Source organism: Struthio camelus, chromosome 23, assembly GCF_040807025.1.
Source record: "Struthio camelus isolate bStrCam1 chromosome 23, bStrCam1.hap1, whole genome shotgun sequence".
NCBI lineage: Eukaryota > Metazoa > Chordata > Aves > Struthioniformes > Struthionidae > Struthio > Struthio camelus.
Genome location: NC_090964.1, coordinates 2,840,870 through 2,861,452, shown reverse-complemented (window position 1 = coordinate 2,861,452; position 20,583 = coordinate 2,840,870). Strand labels below are relative to the sequence as shown.

Below are 20,583 nucleotides of genomic sequence, written 5' to 3'. Positions count from 1 at the left end.
CGTGGTCCCATGGCCTTTGACTGTAGCGTGGCTCCCAGCAGTGCACTCTATACTGGGTGGCCATCATGGTTTGGGGCAGCTCTTTCCAAATTTTCTGGGGAGGGCTGTGGCCAGGCTGCTCCGTTTTTAACTAGACCAGCACATCAGCTGGGGGCAAGTTGGACTGGAGACCTCCAGACATCCCTGACAGTAGCACTGCTATGACAGCCTGCACACTGAAATTGCCTTGCAAAGGAGGGATCTCTATGCTCAAGCATTGCCTGTCCCTCAGATTGCTTTGTTCTGTACTGAATAATGGGAAATGCACCAATTCCTGTAAAGTGCAGCCAATTTCCCCAGCTAGAGTCAAAACAGAGAGACATCTTCTGTATCATCTGTTTGAAAATATCTTTCTTCAAGTTTCATTTCTACGTGAAGGCCCATCCTGCTCCTGTTCCTAGCCTCAGCTTGACAGTATGATTCATTGGCCAAAGTTAAAGGAAAATTGTTACAAAGATGAAGTAGATCTGAAGCAACAGTTTTCAGAAATGCTCTAAGCACCGCAGCAGCCCACGTGGCCAGTGCGTGGTGCCTGCAGCCACAGACAACATGCTCAACTGCCTTTGCAAAGAATGGGGCCCATCTGTGTGGGAGAGCACGCTGGATACTACAGTCCATCCTGGAGCTGTGGTAATTTAGCTGCTGCCTTGCCCAGGGCTGAGGTTGCCACAGCGAAGTGCAGTCCCAACCTGCTGGTGCTCTTCTCTTCCGCCGCATGCTCAGCACAGCCGGGGCACAATGCCCAGCCCAGCACAGCCTGGGGTGGCATGGGATGTTGCTACAGGGGCAAGTGGGGCCCCCTGTGAGTAAGAGGAATAGAGGTGCCTGTGTGCTTGTAAGGAGCGATGGCACTCTGGACACTGCCCCTTACTAGCTCTCCACAATCCCCCTTGGACCTGGCCTCTACCGTGGGCACTGTTGCTCTGTCTGGCCTCAGTTGCAGATGGGCAAGCTCAGCTTGGCATATGGGGAGACACACAATGGAAGTAGCCTGGGCCAGACAGGGCAGAGCATCGGTCCAGCCAGGAGCGGATGGCAGCAGAGCTGGGATGCCTGTGCCCTCACCTACAGCAGCAAAGCTGGGAGATACTGGACCATGATGGGCAATGGGTGTTAGGGAGAGGGTTGTCCCCAACAGCAGGTCAGTCAGCCTATGCATGCTGAAGAACTGCCAGCAGCGTGGGTCTCTGGTTGGGCGAGAACTTAACCGCGGCTAAAAGCAGAAGTGAAAGGCACACAGAAGTGAAAACTGAGACCAGAGCAGCTTCCCACGAGCTCCAGTCTCAGCAGAGCACCCTAAAGGGCTAAGCAGTACTACCATGGAGCCCCTATCCTTCCAGGAATACATCTGCTCCCTGAAACCCACTGTACTGCCTCGCATCCTCAGGATTTGCTCCGGGGTCTACTTCCAAGGTGAGTGCTGGGTCCCTGCTGCCTCTGAGCCATGCCTGAAGGCTGTGCCACCTCCTGGCTCCCCCTGCATCACTGCAGGCTCCCTTGTCCCACCTCAAAGCTGGAAGTCCCATCAGGGCTCCCAGGAGCACCTGGACCCCTGCCACCAGGTGCCCATGACCAGGGAGAGGCACAGATCTTTGCGCAATTGCTGCATAAGCAGCCACTGTCAAGGAACTGGTGGATGAAGTACAGCTGCTTGCTAAAGACCTTCTTTCCTATGGCCAGCAGCCAGCCAAGTACCCCATACATGCAATTGTAGGGCTGCTAGAAAAGTGGTGTGTTTTGTTTTTTTTTTTTTGGGGGGGGGGGGCACACCAAAACTCATCCAAATTGGTCTTCCATCCCATGCACAGCTCTCATCCCAAAGGCGGCCGGCAGTGACTCACATGCTGGCCATGGATCTGGCAGGGACAGAGCCACTCAGCCAGTTGCCAGAGGATGGTGGGATGGGGTGGCTCCTGGGCCCCATGAGCTGAGCGTGGCAAGAGCACTGACAGCAGCCTCACAATCTGGTCTGCAGCTCGCTGCTTCTTCCTGGGGCATATCACTGGGCAGATTTTTGGGTCGAGGTGAAGTCTGACCAAGGCAGGTTCCTCAACTGGCAGCAAAGCTAGGGTGGAAATGGAGCTAGCATGAAACATATGTAGGAGTTGGGAGCGCACAGCCAGCCCATACCCTGCAAAGCAGCAAATGCTGATAGATATTATGAACAGCAAAGCAATGATTACCCTTAGGACCTGTAGGATTTGTAGCACTTGTTTAGGTTTCATTGACTTTTAAAGAGCAGGCAAAGCAGTTGTGTTGATCAAATTCTTTTCCTGTAGCTCAATTAGAATGGATGTTTAGCTTTCCCAAGGCTTCCCTTGCCCTTGATAACATTTCAAAGTTGCTAAATGAGTAAAAATGCCATTGGTCAGTCAAACAGCAACAGTTAATCTGTTTAGCAATTGCTGGTAGTGGTGGTGAGGTAGCTGGTGCTTTCCATAGCCGGGGTGGGGGGGTCTGTCATCATCCCAGTGAGGAGAGACATTTTGGTCTGCAGAAGGTTCTGTAGCAGCTTAATGAATTCAGAGATTTAAGTGCCGAAGGGGCTATTGCTTGTGTGGGATGGTGCGGTGTCATGGTATCATACCCTGAGGAGTGCTTGCGCCAGGAAAGACAGCCCATCCCAGGGCAGAACTGTCCCATCCCCTCCCAGAGTGACCAAGCACTGAATCTTTCCTGATGCTTGGAAAGAGTGCCTGCATTTTGTATTTGAATTTCATCATTTTGGCTTCCAGCCATTGATTCTGTTATACACTTCTGCATTGCTTTTCTTCTCCGTTATGACCCCTACACAGTTTTCAGCACTGAGGCTTTCCAGGATATAGGCTGTACAAGCTTCCTAGTATTATTTATTCCTTAAAAATAAGCATTGGCCAGCAAAAGCCCTCTCAGCCAGCTCTTCCTTTTCTTGGCTGCTGGCAAATGGTGTTTGACCTCATGGATAGATTAGAGTGCATTGGGGATTAATCAGTTTTGCACCTTGCAAATATGCCATCCTGCACAGTGATACTATTTCTTGAACACTTCTTTATTTGCTGCCATTGCTAATCATATTATTTCTGGTTTCTGCCAGCTTTTTTGGTTAGCAAAATTTTGGGGAGTGCCCTCAAAATTTTAAGCAAACCTCCTGTTGTCCTCAGCCCTTTCTTAGGCTGCTTTCCTAGCCAGGAGCACTTCCATGCCCTCAGCATCCTTGATCATGTTCTGTATGGATCGCACCTGTCTCTCTGGTTCCGCCGTGTGTGCTTTACCTGGGCAGTGCAGGACCAGCCAGTGCTCACAGCCATCCCTCGGCTCTGCACGGCTGCTCCAGCACAAGGCCTGGCCTGGGCAGGCAGTATCTCACTGCACGGACCCTTTTCAAGGCTTTTCAAGCATCTCATTGCCATCCAATGAGGCCAACCATGCCGTGTGTGTGGAGTTGCATGGCGGAGGGGTCTCTGCAACTGCCCACACAATCCCGTGCTCTGGGCAACAGAGCCCAGCTGCACGTTTGCTTCCTTTTGCAATAATGTCGTTGATGCCATTATGGTGCCACAGCACATGGGGAAGGGATTAGGTCTTGCAGACTGTGCAGTGCTTTCCCAAACCTCCCAGCTTTCACTTCTCTATTCCTGGTTAATTTTTTCCACACTTACTTACTTTCACTTTGAATTTCCCCCCACTCAGGAGCAAGTGGTCCCAGATGTAACGGAGCCATCCCACATAGTTGTTCCCATCTGCACTGTGCAGACAAGTGATCACTGTCGTGGCAATTCCTGGCACATCATCTGTCCCACTTCTGGTGGGAGGGGGACCCCAAATGGTCTCTAACTGTATAGCCATCGATCGCTGCATCTCTCATGCCCAGCCCTGCCAGTGTTGCCCTATGTGTCAGGACCCTAAACCAGCATATTTGCACCATAGTGTTTTTGTTTTCTCACCTGCATGTGGGGGGTCACCAAAGCTGCCAGCTTGCCTGGTTCGTTCATGTGACTCCCTGTCAGCCCCATCTCTGAGCCTAAGGACCAATTCTGCTTGTCCCCAAACAGCTGCCATCCTTTCCTTCCCCTTCTCCATCAGCCCCATCCCCTCAGCCCGCTTTAGAAATCCTTGGGGGCTGGAGGGTCCCCTTTGTCCCAGCACAGCCATGGTGCTATGCTAGTCACAGGCCACAGTAGGACATCTGACGTGGGAGCCAGCTCCCTCAGGGACATTCAGCCTCTGGGGTGCCAAAAGTGGTGCCCCAGCAGTGATTCCACGCTGCATGGGCAATTTTCTTGGCCCAGCCTTTTCAGACAGATCTTCCACAGAGAGTAGATCCGTCTATCAGCTGAAAAGGCAGTGCCGTTCACAGACAACAGTTTTTACTTGTCCTTTGTACCCAACAGTGTCTGGCTCCCTCCAGAGTCTTTCCTGCCCGCAGGCAGAGCTAAATGGGTGGTTAGAGCCAGAGACATGGCATGCTGGGACACCAGCAAAAAGGTTTAGCTGTGCAGATAGCCGTGTGGATTAAGGCACGTCCACGTGCGTTCACACCAGCAGGAGCCTCGAACATGTGGCTCTTGTTACCTCAGTTCCTAGAAAGGACAAAAATTGTTGCTAGTATCAGGCCACAGTTGGCCCCACAAACACAGGCTGCCTCCCAGCTGCCACGGGGATGTCATTACAACTGGCCAAGGGCTGGTCTGCCCAACACAGCACAGGGCCTGGCCGCTGTGCATGCAACATTTGTTAATGATAGCCAGCCTGCTCAGACCGTTCATGATGTGCATTGGATGGGAGTGTGCGGCACCAGCAGCTAGTCTGATGAAACAGCGCAGGCTAGTTTACTTTTTCACCCAAACAAGAAAAATTCAAAGCTCTGAATCTAAAGCCCATCGTTGTGCAGGTGATTAATAGAGATCAGCAACTGGTTAAAAAGGCTAGTAAAGGCATCGCCTTTGGGGAAATTTCTAACTGTGGCCAGAAGCTGGCCCAAGGGATGCCAGCCAGCCACCCCATACGAGGGAGCTCAGGCTCTCCTTGTGTGGGGTGAGTTGTGCTCCATGGTGCTCAGCCCCACCAGGTTACCAGCCAGTCCCATTCTCGTGCTGCAGCAGCAGCAGCAGCAGCAGCAGAGCTTGTGGCCTTGCGTGGCTTAGGGGCAATCTCTGCCCACTGGTTATTGTGGCATCTGGGTGAGGAAATACATCAGCAGGATAGAAATAACCCCAGTTTCTATCAGCTTGAAAATAGCAGCTGAGGTGGTTTAAGGGACATGAGTTTCTGCACTGTACCCTGGGGCTGTGAGCCAGCAGGTGTCTACCACTTCCCACAGGGTGACAGCTCCCTGGTCCCCTCCCAGCATCCTCCAGCCTGGCCAGAGAGAGAATGTGCTGCTGGGAAGCAGAAGACAAGCTCCAGCACTGCAAATGGAGCTACCTAAATAGTCCTGCAAAGGTACCCCAGTGACATGCAGAGCCCAGCCAGGCTGCCCAGGAAAGAACCGTCCTCCAGCCCTGGACCATTGTGGCTCCATGGCCCTGTTGCAGGGAGTAATTCTCCCCCCCCTCTTCCCCCAAACCCGAAGTTTTTTGGGGACAGCATGCAGGCTGAGCAGGGATTCTCCACAGCATTGCAGGTCTGGCTCTTGCTCAGACCAACAGCAACCACTGAATGGTCCTGTCCTCTCCTGCAGGGTCCGTGTATGAGATCTCAGGCAATGAATGCTGCTTATCAACTGGAGACTTCCTAAAAATCATTGCCATCAAGCTGCAGAATGTCATTTATGAGGATGTGGAGTCGGGGCAAAAAACAGAACTGCCACTGACCTTTAAAGGTGAGTGGGGCTGCCCTGGCACAGCCCACTGCTGCCAGGACCCAGGGCCCTGCGGGCACCCCAACGAGTCCCAGTCCCATGGGCCCTGTGCCCACTGCAAATGGCTGCACACCCCTATCCTCCCTTAACACCCCATCTCCTCTTCCCAGATTCCCACCGCATGCCCGAATTGCTCTGGGATACCACCCCAGCCCTTCTCCTCAACAGGGAAGCTTCTCATGTTGGGTGCTGGGCCCTCCTCCAGCATGTGACATGGATGCTATCATTCCCAGGGAGCCTTTCACAGCATCTGTGAGCTCAGCCTCACCTTCCTGCAGGTCTCTTCCAGCCCAGCCCAGACCCACGGCCGTATGCAAGCCTGGAGGAGCTGATCCAGAGCAACCGGAAGGCCCAGGAGGCTCAGCCCTTGTGCTTCATTTCGACTACTGACCTTGCTGTGGATGGGCAAGTTGTTCCCAAGGCGCAGCCCATCTTCCTGGAGGCACTGCAGGGGAGGAAGGCAGTCGTCCGCATGGCAGGCAGCCATGGGGAGTTGCACTCACTCCGGCTGCCCCTTTCCCTGAGGGGTCGGTTCTTCAAGAGCGGCGGGCAGCGGGGCATCACGCTGCAAGAGGTGCTGGGGCTGCAGGGCAGCTGGCCGCAATGCCTGCTCTGTCCTGCGCTCAGCTCATGCCCCATCCTCTTGATCCCTGTCTACGAAGTGCAAGCCATCATGCACCGTGAGTCCTACCACGGGAACCAGGTGTGCGTGTGCCTGCGTGGGCTGGGGCAGACATGGCACGGCACCACTGCCACCAGCTGCACATCCCTTGCTGCATGGGAGCTGGCATGCACATGTGCTGGGGGCATGTCCATGGGCTTTGGGGCTGGGAGGAGAGGGGATGCTGAAAGCCAGTGCCACAGTAACCCAGGCAAGGTCTAGCCACCCAGGGACGGAGTTAAAAACCCAACTGCAGCTTAGAAAAGCATTGCCCACACCCTCAGCCTTGTGCGGGGGTTCCCAGGGCTTTAATTGGCACACTCGACACACAGGGTCAGCCAAAATAGCAGGAGTCACAGTGATGGACAAGTGTCTGGCACGAGGTGGTACTGGTCCTGCCAGCGACCCCTCAGCTTGACCAGGCCCCCACAACGTGGCACTGACGGGGGAAAGGCTGAGCACAGCCCTCAGTGCATCTCTTCTCCCTGCAGTGCGGAAAGACGTGGTGAAAATCCCCTCCACACTGGAAGTGGATGTGGAAGACGTCACAGAGGAGGCACAGGATGTCCATTTCATCAAGCCGCTGCTGCTTAGCGAGGTGCTGCAGATGGAGGATGCTCTCCCTGTCCGAGCCGAGATCCTAGAGGGGCCCAGCTCCCTAGCCATCTTCGAGAACAACTGGATTCCCCACCTACAGAAAGGCCAGCAGATCCAGATCCATGGCAAGGGCAGTGCCTGGAAAGTCCTTGCCTCGGCTCGCAAGGGCACTCGCCATTTCCTCCTCTCCAGCACATACCAGGGCAGGTTTCGGAGGCGTCCCAGGGAGTTCACCACAGTGTACGAGCTGGCCACCAGCCTGCAGGCTGGCCAGTGCCTGCGTGTGGTGGTCACACAGGACTGCGAGGGCCAAGAGGAGGACGTGCCCTCGCTCAGTGTGGGTGACCGGCTGGAAGTACAGCGCCTGCTCCAGGCCAGCACCAGCACCGTGCTGCTGTGCAACCGGAGCAGCAGCGAGGAAGAGGAGACAGAAGAACTGATACTGCCTTTAAACCTGGGAGGCAGCTTTGTGGAAGAGATATGCGACAGCAAGAAGTACAGTCTCACAGAGATCCTGGAGCAGCTCCCCCTGCCCTGCGACGTCAAAGTAGTGGCCAAGGACCCTTCGCTCACTCGTGATGTCCTCAGCTCCTTCTCTGCCTTGCGGCTGGAAGCACATATCACCGAGCCTTTCTTGGTCAGTAGCTTCTGTGAGGACCCAGACAAGAGCTTCGAGATCCCACCACGGTGGATGGACATGTCACTGTTCTTCATAAAGGAGCCTGTCCACCCACAGGCCCCCTCCACAGACTGGTCACGGGTCGAGGAGCTGAAGAGGCCTTTCTACTACCACTTGCTGAAGCAGCTACCAGGCAGTTCAGCTACCCCTCCACCACGGCCCCCCAAGAGGAAAGAGGTTGTGGCCAAGGCAGGCCTCAGGACAGCCAAAGGAACTGGCCCTGAGAAAGCAAAGGTATGGCACGATCCTGCCCAGGGGGTGGGAGGAGGGGATGATGCTCCAGAGGGAAGATGCTCTCAAACCCCACATCACTACCACCACCATTCCTGAGGCCCTGCCTTCACAGTTGAAAACCCAACTCATTTCTCTGCAGCCACCTTCCGGGCCCAAGTCTCCCTTGCCCCAGAAAGCAAGAAGCCCCTTCATCATGCAGAGCATCCCGAACGAGTACAGCATGCACCTCCACTTGCAGAAAGCATCCCTGTCAAGCAAGGCCCCAAAGGACAAACGTGAGGCCATCACGGTGATGTGCTCCCAGCACAGCTCCTCACCATTTAAACCTCAGCAGAAGTCCTCCCAGCCCACTGCAGGTATTAAGCATGGACTTTAATCTGCCATGCTTCATTGTCACAGTGCATTTACACAGTCTTTCTGTACTACTCACAGTCTTTCTGTACTATTATGTTTTAGGTGTGGAGAACAGCGATTCTGACCACGACTATGAAATAGTTGATGAAGCTCTTCAAAAGACAATTTGTAAAATGCAGACTATCTTTCCTTTCTAAAGCTCCTTTTTCTGGGAGTCTCCAAATATTCTTAGTTCCCAAATTAAACTTTTTATTTGCAGAGGCTAAATACAGCCAAAGGGATCCACAGAGCAGCCTCCAGCTGCCTCTATTGTAACAGATACATCAATCCCACTTTCTCTCTCACGTGAGCAGTCTGTATGCCCACGGGACAGCTATGCAGGCAGAATACATACCCTTGCTGTACCCTAGCTGGCTGTTGTGCTACAGACTGCCCACAGCTGTCCCAGGTGGAATCCTCCATCTGCACCAGACCAACATACAGAGGGGGGAAATCCATCCTAGGGAGTAAGCAGTCATCAAGATGCCATTGAGTCACCAGCCAAGGCCCTTGGATATGTATCTTGCTCTGCTCCACTACATTAACATCATTGAGACACTTTATGCATGTAGCTTGAATAAGATCCTAAATGGCAGATATGCCACGTTTATGCCCATTTCAGACTGAAAACTTCTAGGACTAATACCTTTATTGTATTTGTATGCCATTCATGCTCCCTTTGCTAGGGGCTACCAGAGGCTCTTGAAACACCCACCAATGGCTTTCTCCACATGCCCTTGCGCCCATCAGCTAAGGCACAGCAATCCACCTGACTGCTGCCTTGCATTACCAGGAGCACGCTTTAGACACCAGTAACGCCAACACAGGACAATTTCCAAACCTAGCAGCTTAAAGCTAGAGCACATGCATTTGGGAAGATGCTGAGCAACTGCAGTGGGATTCCTGGGAACTCAGCATCCTTTTAAGTGCCTAACCATGGAGCTCAGGAGACCAGGTTTATAGCTTGGGATTCTGAACACTTCCACACAGACATGGTTTGGCACATGGCATCGGGAGGGGTATTACAAAGTACTTTGCACAACGCAAACAATACCCCATCTAGGGCTCAAACTGGTGATTCACACATTTTTACAATTGTACATTCATTCCACTTTAAAAAAAAAAAAAAAAAAACCACTTTCACAGACAGAAGCTGCATTTTCTCAGTGCTAGCCAAACTCACTTCTCACTCTGGCCTAATTTCTCAACAAGGCTGCAAAAAGGTTGCAGTTTTAAGTTTTAAGCTGGAAAATAAATTTGAAATTTCATTTGAGATAAAATTGTTTTTTCCTACTCCCAGTAAAGAGTAGTTTGAGGTTCAACAGTTCTTTTGTTCACATCATTCGTCACTTGGAATCTGGGCGGAGTTCAAAAAGTTGCAGAGAGGACCTCATTCATTCAAGTCTCAGCCTGGATTTGGGCTGGTGTCTTCTCTTACTCTGATTCTGCCCTGGGATTTACATTCTGTATCAGGGCTCTCTCCTCAAAACACAGCAACGCAGGAAAGATGCTGACTATTGTTGTTGAGGTCATTTCACTGAGTACTCACAAAAAGATGGAGAATCTAGTTTCTTACCTGCAAACAGGTGGTATTCATTAAGAATATAAATACATAATACACATAAATATGTATTTAAGCGTATATAAGAGCACATAAGGAAGAATGTAAGAGCACATACAGAATCACAGAATCACAGAATCGTTTAGGTTGGAAGGGACCTCTGGAGATCATCTAGTCCAACCTCCCTGCTCAAGCAGGGTCACCTAGAGCATATTGCCCAGGATCACATCCAGACGGGTTTTGAATAGCTCCAGCGAAGGAGACTCCACTACCTCTCTGGGCAACCTGTTCCAATGCTCTGTCACCCTCACAGTGAAGAAGTTTTTTCTCAGGTTCAGATGGAACTTCCTGTGGTTCAGTTTCTGCCCATTGCCTCTTGTCCTGTTGCTGGGCACCACGGAGAAGAGGCTGGCCTCATCCTCTTGACACTCCCCCTTCAGATACTTGTACACGTTGATGAGATCCCCTCTCAGTCTTCTCTTCTCCAGGCTCAACAGGCCCAGCTCTTGCAGTCTTTCTTCATAGGAGAGATGCTCCAGCCCTCTAATCATCTTGGTAGCCCTCCGCTGGACTCTCTCCAGGAGTGCCATGTCTCTCTTGGACTGGGGAGCCCAGAACTGGACACAGTACTCCAGGTGAGGCCTCACCAGGGCTGAGGAGAGGGGCAGGATCACCTCCCTCCACCTGCTGGCAACACTCTGCCTGATGCACCCCAGGATACCCTTGGCCTTCTTGGCCACAAGGCCACACTGCTGGCTCATGTTTAACTTGTTGTCCACCAGCACTCCCAGGTCCTTCTCGGCAGAGCTACTTTCCAACAGGTCAACCCCCAGCCTGTACTGGTGCATGGGATTATTCCTGCCTAGGTGCAGGACCTTGCACTTGCCTTTGTTGAACTTCAGGAGGTTCCTCTCCACCCACCTCTCCAGCCTGTCCAGGTCCCGCTGAATGGCAGCACAGCCTTCTGGTGTGTTAGCCTCTCCCCCCAGTTTAGTATCATCAGCAAACTTGCTGAGGGTGCATTCTGTCCCTTCCTCCAGGTCATTGATGAATATATTGAACAAGACTGGAGCCAGCACTGACCCCTGGGGGACACCACTAGCCACAGGCCTCCAACTTGACTCTGCGCCATTCACCACAACCCTCTGAGCTCGGCCATCCAGCCCGTTCTCAAGCCACCTCACCGTCCACTCATCTAGCCCACGCTTCCTGAGCTTCCCTAGGAGGATGTGATGGGAGACAGTGTCCAAAGCCTTGCTCAAGTCCAGGGAGACAACATCCACTGCTCTGCCCTCATCTACCCAGCCAGTCATTCCATCCGAGAAGGCTATCAGATTGCTCAAGCATGATTTCCCCTTGGTGAATCCATGCTGACTACTCCTGATCACCTTCTTGTCCTCCACATGCTTAGTGAGGACCTTCAGGAGGAGCTGTTCCATCACCTTTCCAGGGATGGAGGTGAGGCTGAGAGGCCTGTAGTTCCCTGGCTCCTCCTTCTTGCCCTTGTGGAAGGCTGGCGTGACATTGGCTTTCTTCCAGGCCTCAGGCACCTCTCCTGATCTCCAGGACCTTTCAAAGATGGAGAGTGGCCTAGCGATAACATCCGCTAGCTCCCTCAGCACTCGTGGGTGCATCCCATCGGGGCCCATGGACTTGTGGATGTCAAGTTTGGGCAAAAGATCTCTAACCTGATCCTCCTCCACCAAGGGAGAGTCTTCCTTTCTCCAGCCTTCCTCTCTTGTCTCCAAGGTCTGGAATTCCTCAGGACTGGCCTTAGCAGTGAAGACAGAAGCAAAGAAGGCATTCAGCAACTCTGCCTTCTCTGTATCCTTTGTCACCAGGGCACCCGCCCCATTCAGCAGCGGGCCCACGTTTTCCCTAGTCTTCCTTTTGCTATTGATGTATTTGAAGAAGGCCTTCTTGTTGTCCTTGACATCCCTTGCCAGATTTAATTCCAACTGGGTCTTAGCCTTCCTTGTCGCATCCCTGCACACTCTGACAACGTCCCTGTATTCCTCCCAAGTGGCCTGTCCCCTTTTCCACATTCTGTACACTTCCTTCTTCTGCTGGAGTTTGGCCAGGAGTTCCTTGCTCATCCGTGCAGGTCTCCTGCCCACTTTGCTCGTCTTCTTCCTCAGAGGGATGCACCCATCTTGAGCCTGGAGGAAGTGATGCTTGAATATTAACCAGCTCTTCTGGACCCCTCTTCCTTCTAGGGCCCTACCCCAGGAGATTCCCCTAAGTAGGTCCCTGAAGAGGCCAAAGTTAGCTCTCCTGAAGTCCAGCGTTGCAATCCTACTCATTGCCCTGCTCCCTCCTCGCAGGATCCTGAACTCCACCATCTCATGGTCGCTGCAGCCAAGGCTGCCTCCAACCTTCACATCTCCAACTAGACCTTCTTTGTTCGTTAGTACAAGGTCTAGCATTGCACCTCTCCTCGTTGGCGTCTCCACCACCTGAGTCAAGAAATTATCATCAAGCCTCTGCAGGAACCTCTTTGACTGTTTGTGCCTAGCTGTGCTGTCTTCCCAAGCTGTGCTGTCAGGGTGGTTGAAGTCTCCCATGAGAACCAGGGCCTGTGATCGTGAGGCTACTTCCAGCTGTCTGTAGAAGGCCTCATCGATGACTTCCTCCTGATCAGGTGGCCTGTAGTAGACCCCCACAACAGTGTCACCCATGTTACCCTGCCCTTTAATCCTTACCCATAGGCTCTCAACTTGTTCTTCATCCACCCCGAGGCAGAGCTCCACACATTCTAGTTGCTCCCTCACATAAGAGCAACTCCACCACCTCGCCTTCCTGGCCTGTCTTTCCTAAAAAGCACATAGCCATCCATGACAGCATCCCAGTCATGTGAACTATCCCACCATGTCTCTGTCACTGCAATGAGATCATGGCCCTGCGACCGCAATACGTACGTAAGTACAAAGCTTTGACCAGTGCTAGTGGCCAAGAGGCATTTAAACAACTCCAGGAACATTTTCCCTTGTCCCAGAAAAAAAACTAGTCCTTGAACTATGGCTAGGGAGAAGATGGGCTCCAGACAGGGAGAAGGAACAGGAGAGCAGGAAAATGAGAACAACTGAAAACGTCCAAGTATTTCCTCTCGTCTCCTTTATTAGGACCAAAAGCATCCCCTGAGTTTTGATCCAATTTCAGTAAGATCGCCAAATCAAACTTTTTGCAAAAGAGCCAACAGTTCTTCCCCCTGACAGATCCAAGCCTTATTCCAAATCCTCCCAGCAGCCAGACAAAAGCAGGTACTCTTGGATACTTTAAGAAACAGCAAATGGGTAATTAAGCAAAGAATTAAGCCTCCTCCCCAGCTGATAACATTTTACTCTCCAGACACATAATCATTCTGTACAGTCCCACAACTACTCTCCATTTTACTTATTTTAGCTTCCAAAAATGATCAGAGTTTTGCTTCCTAAACTGCACACCTCCTGCAAAATGGCAATTATAGTACTTTCGATTTCTAGATTCACTAGTTTCCATAGCACGAAAGTTTATCCGTTACACATCTATAGTACAATTTAGCCCCAGAAATACATCACTGGATACAGCTGTACTGCTATCTGAACCTGAACAGGATATACTGGTTTTGCTACAGCATAAATAACAAACAAATGCACTAGATAGCAAAGTCAGTCCCACATACATGCAGACTGGGAATTGCTTTTTCAAAGTCAGGTCACTTCATTAGTCTCAGATAACACCAAAACCTACACTGAAATCTGATTTGCAGCTCATGTGAAACCCAAGCTTGCCTAGCTCGTAAGAATGCAGAACGAGTGCCTAAACACACATGCAGTTTTTCCAGCAGGCCACCTGTCCTGCAGGACACAGAATAGGCAATTCTCAAATGATGGATCAGTGCAGTACAGAAAACCAGGCTCCCATCTAGTGGGCACCGAGTGCATTTCAGTTTCTCAGCGCTCAGCTTGAGAGATCCCAGGCCCTGCTTTTCAGCAACGCTAAACATGTTTGCCACAGAAACCATGGTTCCTCTGGGGAAGGCTGCTACATTCCTGAAGGGGTCGTTGTGACAAATACTCCTGGATATTTATGAGCTTCTCAAACGCTACCATTAATGAATGTAAATCAACTCCCATGAGGTAGTTTTCAGCACTGCATTTGATAAGACATGAAACACATAGCAACTAAGAGGGCAGAGATATTCTGAAGCAGCTGCCCTCAAAAAGTGCCACTTCCCTGAATGAGGCAGCATCATGCAAAGAAAGAGGAAATGCAAATTCGTTATCATACGTGCATCACCAATTTTACTACTGTTTTTTTCCTAACTTGCAGTGTTTTTATTATCTTTTTTTAAATAGCTTTAAAACACAAATCTTGTTCCACAGGATATGATACTTTTTAGCTTGAGCTGAAGCGTTTATATTAAGAAAAATTATTCTGGCTGTTTTTGGAACCCAGTGATGCAACTTGTAACTCCCTTCAGTAGTAGAATTCTTTAATTGCTTAGTGTCCAGAGAGTCACCTTAGTTTAACCTTTTAATTTATTTCAAAATCTAAAGAAAAAAAAGACAGTTAAAAACAAATAAATTAGGTGAAAGCACATGCTGTGTTTTCACCCATATGGCTAAGTTTTATCAATGTAGATGGTTTTCCTGCTTTAGAAAAGAACAAAAGCCTGTAGAGCCACAAACACATGCAAGACTACCCAAGTTAAAATTTTATTGGAAATATTCAAAAGCTTCAGTAACAAGATCCTCTTGTAGTACAAATATAGGTTTAAATACACAGACTAAACTAATCAAAAAATCTAGTCTTGGTTACTGCAGCATTGGCTACCCACTTTGTGAATGAAATGGAATGAAAGCTGAGTTAGGAGAAACTACTCCAGAAAAAAAAAGACGACCTGCCCATGACAAGATCAGAAAGACGTTCTCCTTTCTAATCCAGGCACTCTACTAGGAAACATAAAACACAAAGTGAAGGCTCCAAAGCTTTGAAGAGTTCCGTTTTTCCCATATCTATTTATGCTTTCAACCACCTGTCTGCTGCACAGTAACTGAGTCAACAGAATTCTGTACATCTTGCTTTTCCTTGAATTTGACAAAGCAGGCAGTCAGAATAACTGCAACTTTCAAGGGCTAGAAAGAGCAAAGATCACCTTCCACGTTGCAAAGATTGGCAGGGTAACTTGAAGCACAGACAAGCTTTTGTTTAGAATCAAATCCAGGTGGAAATAGCTTCACTCAGCATCTGTAGACTTATAGTGATCATCATCCACAGTGGAGTAGATATGTCCCTCACTGCTAAGGAATTCAACTGCTTGCCTTGGAAGAAGAAAAAAAAGCAGTCATAACTACTTCATGTCCATGCCTACCCTTCTGGGATTTTCTGTCTACAGGCCCCATTCTTACTGTTTCTCTCTGGCATCTGCCAAGGGAAGCTTTCATGGCTCTATCCTGTGATCATTTTAAGTGCTGCTCCACTGCTCAGCAGGAACAGAAAGAAAGTTTCTCCAAAGGCAAGGTAAAATGACCCAAAGGCTCTCAGCCTTTCCCTTCCATGCAGGGAAAGGCCACCACTGTCTATTATTTTCCAGATAAAAGCAGTGCCTACAACTCTCTGCTTCAAAGAGGACAGAACACAGAAAGATAGTGGAATTTTCTGTCTTTTCTAGCTCTCCAGGAAGGGAAGTTACATGAGACAAAGAAAAAAAAAAAAGTCTATTCCCAAATTTTGTCCAATATGCAAAGAGAACAAGATAGTCCTCAAACTCATGCACAGAACAGCACATACTACTGAGGTGCTGTAATACTCCCAGGTACGTGTAACTTTGTTTTGAAAATGAGTGATGCGTTTTATCACCACTTCATCTGACAATGGTTCAGTCTAACCTGTTCCACCGAAAGACTTTAAAAGCTCAGGCTCACTACCACCTCCTACTGGAAATGTCTGAAATTACTAGAGTGGTTTAACAAGTAAACATCTTGCCCACTATTTCCCTCCCTCCCTTTATCAGACTCTACAAAGGACAGCCTGAATTACCGGTATATCTGGATATACCAAGATATCTGTTTCTATATACTTACTTGATTGTTGCCATACTGATATTGTGGAGCTGAAATTTTAGCTCTTGAAGACTCATACCTTCTGCAACAGGGCAGTTCTTAATCAAGTTCAGCACCTGGAAGAACAAGAATCTAGGGATAGCATTCGCAGTTTATTCATGAGTACAGCAGACTATGCTCTATTTTCCAATGTTACTTCTCCTCCTCTCCTTCTCTCCCCTATGTTCACAGTACCATGAGTACCTCTACATCTTCATTCCATTAGTTTGCAAAATGTTAGCTGCAGTTACTGCGAAGACTTAAACTCCTTTTACAGGGACAGCAAAATCCCAGTTACGACTTTCTGGTCTTCAGTAGGTCTAGCACCACACAACCACCATTAGTAGACAACTAAACTTCTCTATCGTCAATGGACAGCTACAGAAAGCTCCAGGAAGAGCTATCGGTCTTCAGAGAATGCCTGAACTTTCATTTCTTTGTCCTATATCGCATCCTAGCGGTGACCACTGTGACTGCTGTGTTCCAGAAGTAGCTTGTTGTTTGCACCTACCTGACTCTGATGCGCTGTAAGTCCGTTCACTGGCAGGCTGCCACCTCCTCTGTAGCTCCCCACATCACCTATCCCAGCAGAGGAAAGGGACTGAGGCATTCTTGATGCTGACTAAAAGAGTAAAAGGGCTACGGTTACATGGACTGCCCTCAAGCCTGAGGGATGAAAGACTGAATGTTATTTCAGATATGCAGTAATTAAAAATAGATTCCCAAAGAAACAATTGGAAATTGACTGTAGCACAATTTCCCTCCAAGGAAGCCGAGATTCCTGTCATACCTTCACTGTAGCCCTCCAGCAATTTAAAGCTCTTCAGCGTCACAACTTAAATACACTTTCCCCAGTGAAAGAAGAGGTCCATCTCTTTGGAAAATAACCAACAGCCCCCCCCATTCAGTGTGTAAGGGTTAAGATCTCCACGTACATACCATAAGATTTTTTCTGAGGATCATATGTGCATTGACAATTTCTAGTATGTGTGTGGTGAATTCATTCATATTTTCCAGAGGCATGATCTTAAAAGCCACCAAGCTCTTCTTATTCTTTCAAAGAAGCAAAAAGAAAAAAAATTAAATCACAGCCAACAGCCACACGCCCAATCCAATCATTATTTCTAGGAACAAGGATAGTAGTGGGTAGGGGGGTTGTCTGCTGTCACTGTAACTAGTGCCCAGGTCTTTGGACTACTTTTCATATGCAGCTCTGAAATACAGTATAGATAAGTAACTTCTCACAAGATGGGATAAGAATTTAGAATGATGGCTCCTGGCTTTTGACCCTATGAAAAGCCATGTTCTGATGCTTTTAAGAGTTGTGCTAAAAAACTACCTTTCTCAATAATGAAGTAATGAATTTGAAGGAGATTAATTCACAAAGACAAAGGGACAACCCTTAAAACAAAAATATATATATTTATATATATATATATATATATATATATATATATATATATATGTGTGATTTTCTAACTGGCTAGTAACTAACTGCACTTTGCTTTAATGCACACATCACTATTTAAACAGTGACTATTATGATGTAACTGTATGACATTATTACCCTTTATAAAGTGTCCCCTAGTGACCAGAATAAAATCTAAGCTCTACAGTACAAACATTCAAGAATGTGGTGGCCAGTACTGTTCAGCAGAAAACAATGTACGGATGAACAATGAAATTTTAAATGGATCTTCTGTCCTTTGCACTTAGGAACAGCATTGCCAAAAACATTCAAGGAAAGGCTGACTAAAGATCATGATTAACTGCATATTCTACAAAGACCCTAACACTTTACAAGATCAGTAATCCTTCAAGCCACTGCTCCAACCTCATTACTTGAGGAGTCATACATAAATAACATGATTTTACCTGGAAAGACCGAAGATGACCAGCTACTTTTACGTAAGTTCCTGGAGGTACTACAACATTCTCACCACCTGCCTCCTAACAGAAAGGAAAAGGGGAAAAAACAAGGTTTTCCTGATTCACATTTCCATTTATCCACTATCACAATAAGTGATTTGAGAAAAGAGGCTTATCTCAAGCAAACACAAAAGCCATACATTCCTACATCCAATACGAACAGTTAGTGTAAGTGAAAAATGGAAAAACTAAGTGAAAGGGGAAAAAAAATTCTTCTTGTTTGAATACACTGCATATCTGAGAGCAGCTGAAGCCACTTGTATTACAGCGCTCCGATGTCTTTGTCCGCTTCTGGGGGATCTTCAAAAAGCAACAAGAGGGAAAAAGCCCTGAAGTAGTAAAAAGGAAGTGTTCAGCTATAAAACTTGGGTTACGGTTATGGAAACAGTCACAGAATCCTCTTCTAATTTATGATAAACTTGTCGTTAAGCCGACTGAACATTTGCTTAATTACTCTTTCAAAGTTGTTCGTCTGAACTCAGCTGTTTGCCTTCAAATATGTTTTAATAACAGGGTCCAGCTTTAAAAGCTTGTTATATCAGCATGAGAATCCAGTGGAAAACTACCATCACTTCAGGAGTCATGCATCAGCAATGATGATACTCACCGGTATTATCAGTCACTGAGCCATATACAAAAATCTCTGTTCAGATACTTTCTGTCCTTGTGTTTCTACACAAAGGTATTGAGGACTCATCTCTCACAGAATCACAGAATTGTTTAGGTTGGAAGGGAAATTGGTTGGAAGGGACCTCTGGAGATCATCTAGTCCAACCTCCCTGCCCCAGCAGGGTCACCTAGAGCATATTGCCCAGGATCACATCCAGACGGGTTTTGAATAGCTCCAGCGAAGGAGACTCCACTACCTCTCTGGGCAACCTGTTCCAATGCTCTGTCACCCTCACAGTGAAGAAGTTTTTCCTCAGGTTCAGATGGAACTTCCTGTGGTTCAGTTTCTGCCCATTGCCTCTTGTAAATGCCTCTCAATTCATTTATGAAGCAACGTTCAAGCTTCAGCCTTTAAATACCTCAAAAATTGTTCAGCATGCTTCAATGTAGAAGCGTAGAATTATAAAGCAGGAGGAGACTCATATACAACACTGGTGACCTCTGCTACTGCAACATTTTCCTCAGCTTTTCGAGTTACATTATTCCCAAAACATTTTCCAAACCAGTCACGTTATTTTTTCAAGAAAACGTTAAGTTCATAACAAAGAGAGGGGTAATAAACACAAACATAACACACACAGAGAATTTGATGGGGTGTTTATCACAAAGAATTACTGAAAATGACTAAGAAAACCTAAATTTTGAGTTTTTCTTCCACGCAACAAGGACCAAGCTAAAGTTAGATTCTTGTTCTTCCATTCTTTGCTTACAACTTAAATCTTTTCCATCTTTTCCATCTTTCCTACCCAACTGGTGTTACAAGAATCATCCAAAAGCTCATTCTCTCCGCTGTACTCCCCACTGGTGCTTACGTCAGTATCAACCCACTGTCTGACATCCATCGGGGCCGCTGTCATATCGTCTACTTTGTAGAGAATGTTTGTCGGTGCTTTCTCCGCATGCCGGATTATCCCCATGATAGTGACCTGCATTGGAAGAAGGAAAACGTTACAGTGGGGGACTGGCACGGGAAAGCTGTTGCCACTCGCAACGCTCCCACTCGGGGTTTGGCAGCTCTGCCCAGTGGCCACCCTGGGCGCTTACTTGAGATATCTCCACGTCGCGGATCCTGAAGGTTTCATCGACCTGCTCAGCAGCCAGCAGTTGTGACACAGTACAGGGCACGATGTTCTGGGAGCGGGCTCTCTGCAAGGGGATGCCGAGGGGCCGTCAGCTCCGCGGGCCGAGCGCCTGGCCCTCGCCCCGCAGGGGGCGGGCGGAGCGCCGCGGCCCAGCGCCCCGGGGCCCGGCGAGGCCCCGCTCCAGGCCTACCTGCTTCTTCTCAGCCTGGGTGCCTGCGGGGGAGCCAAAGCCTCCCGGGGACTGCATGTAGCCGCCTGCGGGCCCCGGGCCTCCCACGTTGCTGTAGCCGGTGTCGAAGGTACCTGAGGAGAGGGAGGGAGAGACCCTGAGGCGGCGGCAGAGACGCGCTACCCGCCGCCGCCGCCGCCGCCACCGGGCGCAGCAGCCCCGGCTCCTCCCTCGCCGGCAGCACAGCCCGCCGCGCGCTGGCCCTGGGCACCGGCTCCTGCGCGGCGGCTGCGCGGCAGCTCCCCGGCAGCCCCGGGCCGCCCCCACCGCCCCGGGCCCGCACCCTGTCCGCTCCACATTGCGGCGGCGCCAGGCCTAACGGCAGGCGCGAGACGGACCCGCGTAGTCCCCCCGCGCGCCGCCGGCAGCTGCCCAATCCGCGGGCCCGATAATCCGGCCGGTCAGCCAATCGCAATCGCCTTTCTTCTGGCTCCTTCCAGTGGGGGGAAGCGGCGGGGAGGCTGACAGCGCCATTTTGAGTGCTGGCGCAGCCCGACCGCCGCCGAGGTGAGCAGGGCCCGGGGCGGGGCGGGGCCGAGCGGCCCGGCGGGGAGGAAAGGGGAGGGGCAGGGAGGGGCGGGGCCGCGC

The 20,583-nt window shown here is 49.6% G+C and overlaps 2 protein-coding genes across 3 annotated transcripts; one reads left to right on the top strand and one right to left on the bottom strand.

Moving 5' to 3' along the window:
- The first annotated feature begins 1,258 nt into the window (after positions 1 to 1,258).
- Positions 1,259 to 8,749, top strand: THEMIS2 (thymocyte selection associated family member 2). 2 transcript variants are annotated; one of them, XM_009687724.2, is made up of 6 exons: positions 1,260 to 1,452; positions 5,699 to 5,839; positions 6,157 to 6,558; positions 7,031 to 8,049; positions 8,189 to 8,405; positions 8,506 to 8,749. In XM_009687724.2, the coding sequence occupies exons 1-6, from the start codon at positions 1,359 to 1,361 to the stop codon at positions 8,598 to 8,600; spliced, it is 1,968 nt and encodes a 655-aa protein (XP_009686019.2). In that variant the 5' UTR covers positions 1,260 to 1,358; the 3' UTR covers positions 8,601 to 8,749. The 2 variants fall into 2 exon arrangements, with proteins under 2 accessions (XP_009686020.2, XP_009686019.2); XM_009687725.2 differs by lacking the exon at positions 8,189 to 8,405 and having other exon boundaries at positions 1,259 to 1,452; positions 8,506 to 8,690.
- Positions 8,750 to 14,676: 5,927 nt separating this feature from the next.
- RPA2 (replication protein A2) lies at positions 14,677 to 20,563 on the bottom strand. The gene is made up of 9 exons (XM_068917597.1): positions 20,279 to 20,563; positions 19,957 to 20,069; positions 19,729 to 19,830; positions 19,497 to 19,610; positions 17,962 to 18,036; positions 17,026 to 17,139; positions 16,598 to 16,708; positions 16,069 to 16,163; positions 14,677 to 15,306 (listed from the first exon to the last, which is right to left on the bottom strand). The coding sequence occupies exons 1-9, from the start codon at positions 20,292 to 20,294 to the stop codon at positions 15,222 to 15,224; spliced, it is 825 nt and encodes a 274-aa protein (XP_068773698.1). The 5' UTR covers positions 20,295 to 20,563; the 3' UTR covers positions 14,677 to 15,221.
- Positions 20,564 to 20,583: the final 20 nt, after the last annotated feature.

Coding starts and splice junctions, on each gene's coding strand:
- THEMIS2 (XM_009687724.2), top strand. CDS start 1,359: ATGGAGCCCCTATCCTTCCAGGAATACATCTGCTCCCTGAAACCCACT. Junction 1,453..5,698: donor CTCCGGGGTCTACTTCCAAG/GTGAGTGCTGGG, acceptor CCTCTCCTGCAG/GGTCCGTGTATGAGATCTCA. Junction 8,050..8,188: donor CTGGCCCTGAGAAAGCAAAG/GTATGGCACGAT, acceptor ATTTCTCTGCAG/CCACCTTCCGGGCCCAAGTC.
- RPA2 (XM_068917597.1), bottom strand. Junction 19,611..19,728: donor GCGACGTGGAGATATCTCAA/GTAAGCGCCCAG, acceptor CTTCCAATGCAG/GTCACTATCATGGGGATAAT. Junction 17,140..17,961: donor GTCATCTTCGGTCTTTCCAG/GTAAAATCATGT, acceptor CTTCTTTGAAAG/AATAAGAAGAGCTTGGTGGC.